Here is a 4,728-nt window from a genome sequence, read left to right on the forward strand (position 1 = left end):
CCAACATCGCTAGGCCAAATACTATGCCCATTTAAATCAAACTTTTTAAGGGGTGCTACATTGAAGTTAGGGAGACACTTCACACAAAAGTACACTTACCTTTAAGATAGGGCCACATTTGATAAAGTAATGCCTATTGTTGATATGGTAACTTGTAGAAGGGGATGTGCAAGTTAACCCTCACCACTTATGCCAAACTACAAGATTGTAGGGGGAATAGTTGCATTTCTTGATTTGTAGGGGCTATTTTCTTGTGTTTTTTTTCAAGGGTACTGGTGATGGATTTGATAGAATCTGGTCAAATCTAGAGCTGTATATGCTATCTGTGGGAAACCTTTGTAGCCAATTGGGGCATATGCTATATATGGGAATGTAGGTGGGCTTGATTCATAGGGGCTACTTTCTTGTGGTTTGTTTTCACTAGGGTATTGGAGATGGATTTGATAGAATCTAGTGAAATCCGTAGCTATATATATGCTATCTTTGGGAAACCTTTGTAGCCAATTGGGGCATATGCTATATGTTGGAACGGGCTAAATCCAATCTGACAACCAAAGTCAACCTAAAAAACAAAGGATGACCCAACGCAACAAATAGGGCTAGTTATGCCTAGCATCATTTTTGATACGGCGGGTCATCTAACTACGTTGCTTGTCATGCCAATCACACAAGGTTGTCATGGTGTGTTAAATAATGTGTAGGTGCTTGCCCTTTTTGGTAATTATTGGTCTTGCTGTCATTGTTGCTATGGGGAACTTATGCCTTAGCTTGCTTGAATGATTTCCCATCGTTCTTGTTGATAGCAATCCACAAATTAATTGAAATACCAACTTTTCCTTTTGAGCCATGTGACTCCCAGCCTTGCAAAAGTGTGTTGTATCTTGGTGTCTCTTAGCATCCCTTACAAACTTACCAGCTGGCCCATGGAACATGCCATGAAATATTTCCAACTATGCCATGTCACCATCTGCAATATTGTGTGCCACCATGTCATGCCACATGCCATATATGCAATCAACCACATCAATTGAAAGTTGATATGAAAAGGGGCTTGATCTTAGAGAAGAAACCTATTTGATAAGCTTTTAGAGCTTTAAATAAACTCTAAGCACTTTGTATTGGTTTGGTGGTCCTACCTAAAACTTTGGTGGTTACACCAAAGCACCTGCTCGCCCAAGCCACAATAATTTTGCCTTTTCGCGATCTGCAATATTGTGTGCCACCATGTCATGCCACGACCCTTTGGGGGGGGGGGGGGGGGCAAGTGGAGAACGATGGCATGGTGCCAGGTAGGCAAGCTGCCAAGGTTGGGGTGATGCCATATAAGCATGCCATGTTGGCAGGTGAGAATAAGAATGCGAAGTGAAGTGAGGGGAAGTGTGTAAAGGAAGCGAGTGAGTAGTGGAAGGCCATTTGGGAGAGATGGCAGGTCTACTAGCCTCATCGTGTTGGTGTTGGAGAGATCATCAACAAAGTTTTGTTGCTCCTCTTCACCATTTTCGCCCTAGCCTCACCATTTTCGCTTCCTCCACTCCACCATTTAGACGCTCCCCCATCTCTCCTTCCTCTCCTGCCCTCTTCGTTGCCCCCCTCGCTGCCTGCCTCGCCTTCACAGCTTGCACCCCTCCCGGTCAGTTCCTCACCTTTTTTTCCTGCATTCCTTCCTTCCTTTCTCTTTGCACTTTGAATGCATTGTGCTACGCTTGGTTTGACTCTTACCTTGTCCCTTGTTTAACCTCTGTGTGTGTGTGTGGTTCGGGTGATTTCTACCCAGCTACCTTATGATTTATCTACAATTGCTCATGTCGTTTGCAGTTGAAGCTGGCCTTTTATCAGGTGCACCTGGCTTGGAGTCATTTGAGTTTCCTTCGTTGCCGGAATCAGATTTTTTGAAAAAAATTCAGGGTATGCCCTTTCCTTTTTAAAGATCACGACGACAATGGAATAGTGGTAACATGGAGGCAGAGTCTGGTAGGTCTATTGATAGCATGCAGTGTTATCTCTTTTTATAAATCCCGATGTCTTCTATCCTGAATTAAATCGCTCCTTTATGCTGAAAGAAAGATAGTACAGTAGCGTAAAGAAAAGCTTTCATATTCTTTTAGTATGCAGCTAACACGGTAGACATTATAGAGCTTTGGTTTCCAATGAACTCTGACCTGACCGTCGCTATGGCTCTTGGCCTCCTTCTAAGATATGTGCGCCATTTATGCGGGGATCACATTTTTGAAGAGTTATAAAATTCAATTGTCACAAGTAAACTAGCGAGGGTTGGTTTGTAAGTTGAAATATGTGCTGATATTCTTTATTCCGCCTGCACTCACGTAAAAGTCTGCATCATACAAGCATATACTGAATACGCATGCTTATAATATGCTATCTTGTAGTCCCTGTAAGGATGGAGTCAAGGCAACAAAATGTAAGCGTAGGGGATGACTACATTGATAGGTATGTTACTACGTGGGCGCAGACGGTAAACTATTGTTGTCAAGTGACCAAGATGGTTTTAAAAGTTGAAAGCTTATAATACTAAATTGGCCCAACTAGGATTGAATCCTTAAAACATGGGGCGTAGCAGTCCCTAAATGAGACCTAAGGAAGTATGATAGATTCGAAGGGGGTTCTCCATGCTGCCATTAAGGCTATTTCACAGCGGATCTATGTCATCTAACTAGATTGAAAGCCTTTGATTGCTTCGAAGAGGGTTTCTCCATGCAGACTGCCATTGAGGCTATGCCACAGCGGGTCTCTATCATACATCTCATTACCCCATGATGAGGTCGTAGCAAGGTAACAAGCTCTGATACCAAATGTCGGATTACCAAGAAGAAAGGAGAAAATGAAAGGGAGTTCTCTCATGGAGAAAGGTAACAAATGGCAAGCTCAAACCATTAACCAAGATACATGCCTTTGTGGGGCTCGCATTAACCTAGAACCCTAATCTTTATCCTATGGCCTGAATCCTTTATCCTAAGGTTGGTGCACTTATTTTTAGAAAATAGTTTAAGGTTTTACAGAATTTATTACACCATGGTAGAATTCCAACAGAGCATAACCATGAACTACCATTTCATTAAGTCTCATGTGTCCTTTAGTGCTGTTGAAAAATGTCTTATGAGCTATATTTATCATGGGGTGATAAAAAATGCACTTGCTTCAATCTGCACTGGTGTTTATAGGGTGTAAGGTGCTTACTGAGTCTGAAGTTTTTGCCGCCCTTGCAGAGGAAAATAAGAAGAAGTATGAAGGATTTGATACGAAGTTCAAATCTTCACCTTTTGTCCAGGAGTTGTTGAAGCGATCCAAAGAGAATGCAGAAAAGTAATGCCACTGCTTTTGTAAATAGATTCTCTTAGAGACATCATATTTATCTGGATGATGGCTAACGACTGTGTTGATTCTTCTTTGAATCCTTCGTTATAAATGTTCCAGTTGTGGTTTTACAGGCACAAGAATGAAATTCAGGCCAAGTATTGTCAAAGAGGTGCTGAATGGGGTGTTGGTGATTGTTCTACGACTGCAATGTCTGAAGAACAGCGAGAGGCTTTCCTGGAAGCTCTGAAGGTGAAAGAAGCTCCACAATAGTCATGGACCAGTCCGATGATGATGTGCGGCATTCTACATTGTCATGAGCAGGCAAGGTTTCCTTTTTAGAGCTATTCTTTTGTAGAAATATGTGAAGCCTGGGAATATATGCAATTTGGGTATGTGGAAATCCAAAGGTCTCTCTTTTTGTGTATACCTATTACATGTACCTTTAAAATACAAATTTAGTCTGGGTTTTCTGCAGGTTGTGTGTGTGTGTGTGTGTGTGTCTCTCTCTCTCTCTCTCTCTCTACCCCTGTGGTCAAGACTTATGCTGAGTGCACAGTAACAGCATGGAAAGACTGCCGCAGTTTGGCCACACTCAGCAATCTACATTGACTGGGGCAGCAACAAGGGACTTCTCAATGGATGTGATTGATGTACCACTGATTTGTTATCAATCATTTACTTGTGGCTCAGTTTTATACACATCATAGTGAGTTTGGATGGACCAACATTTTGTTAGCATGGCAGGGTGCTAAGAATTGGTTAAAAGAATGGAACATTCATAGCTGTTATTTTCAAGTATAAGGCACTTTTAATAGTAATAGTGTCATACATGCTTTGACTTGTCAGATCAAATCCAAGTGTGGCTGGATTCTGAACTTTTTGTGGCAAAATGTTTTCAACATGGCTATACTTAATATTTTCTTGGCTTAAAATTTTCCTCACTAACAATTACTCATTAACTTAGTCACTTGAAGTTTTTGTGGATATCTTTCTAGTAGTCTTGCACAAAAGCAAACTCACAAGGAAGGGCTAACCTCTTGGACAAGTGCAAAAGGATCGAATACAAAGCTTGCATCCATGGTGATACTCTGGTAGAATAGCTTCATTGCATTGTATTTGGCAATGCCTATAAATAGGTGTGGTTAGTTCAATGTTTCTCACACAAGAGTTTAGTCCTAACATTCAAATGGCCAATTTTATCCAAATGCAAGGGCAACTACAATCCAACGCTCGAAGATGATGGAAAAACTTGTAACAAGGTAGAGACATGAGCTAAAGCTTAATCTCCAAGTAGATCCTTGGTGGTTTTATTGGGATATTGTATTGCAAAGAGAAAATTTTGAGTATAAAAGAAGCTACAAAAATTTTTCAAACTTAGGTAACGCCTAATGAAACACACAGAGCTTTTGGATC

The 4,728-nt window shown here is 41.1% G+C and overlaps 1 protein-coding gene across 3 annotated transcripts; it reads left to right on the top strand.

Moving 5' to 3' along the window:
- Window positions 1-1,377: 1,377 nt before the first annotated feature.
- On the top strand, window positions 1,378-4,191 carry LOC147893903 (uncharacterized). Of its 3 annotated transcripts, XM_087386441.1 has the most exons (6): window positions 1,378-1,630; window positions 1,816-1,905; window positions 3,225-3,321; window positions 3,447-3,636; window positions 3,791-3,996; window positions 4,027-4,191. In XM_087386441.1, exons 1-4 carry the CDS (start codon window positions 1,423-1,425, stop codon window positions 3,583-3,585), a joined length of 534 nt encoding a protein of 177 aa, XP_087242567.1. In that variant the 5' UTR covers window positions 1,378-1,422; the 3' UTR covers window positions 3,586-3,636; window positions 3,791-3,996; window positions 4,027-4,191. The 3 variants fall into 3 exon arrangements, with proteins under 3 accessions (XP_087242567.1, XP_087242566.1, XP_087242568.1); XM_087386440.1 differs by having other exon boundaries at window positions 3,791-4,191; XM_087386442.1 differs by lacking the exon at window positions 4,027-4,191 and having other exon boundaries at window positions 3,447-3,641; window positions 3,677-3,795.
- The last annotated feature ends 537 nt before the right edge of the window (window positions 4,192-4,728 follow it).

Source organism: Dipteris shenzhenensis, chromosome 15, assembly GCF_047967505.1.
Source record: "Dipteris shenzhenensis isolate YYH24624 ecotype China chromosome 15, Dip_SZ_1.0, whole genome shotgun sequence".
Lineage (NCBI taxonomy): Eukaryota > Viridiplantae > Streptophyta > Polypodiopsida > Gleicheniales > Dipteridaceae > Dipteris > Dipteris shenzhenensis.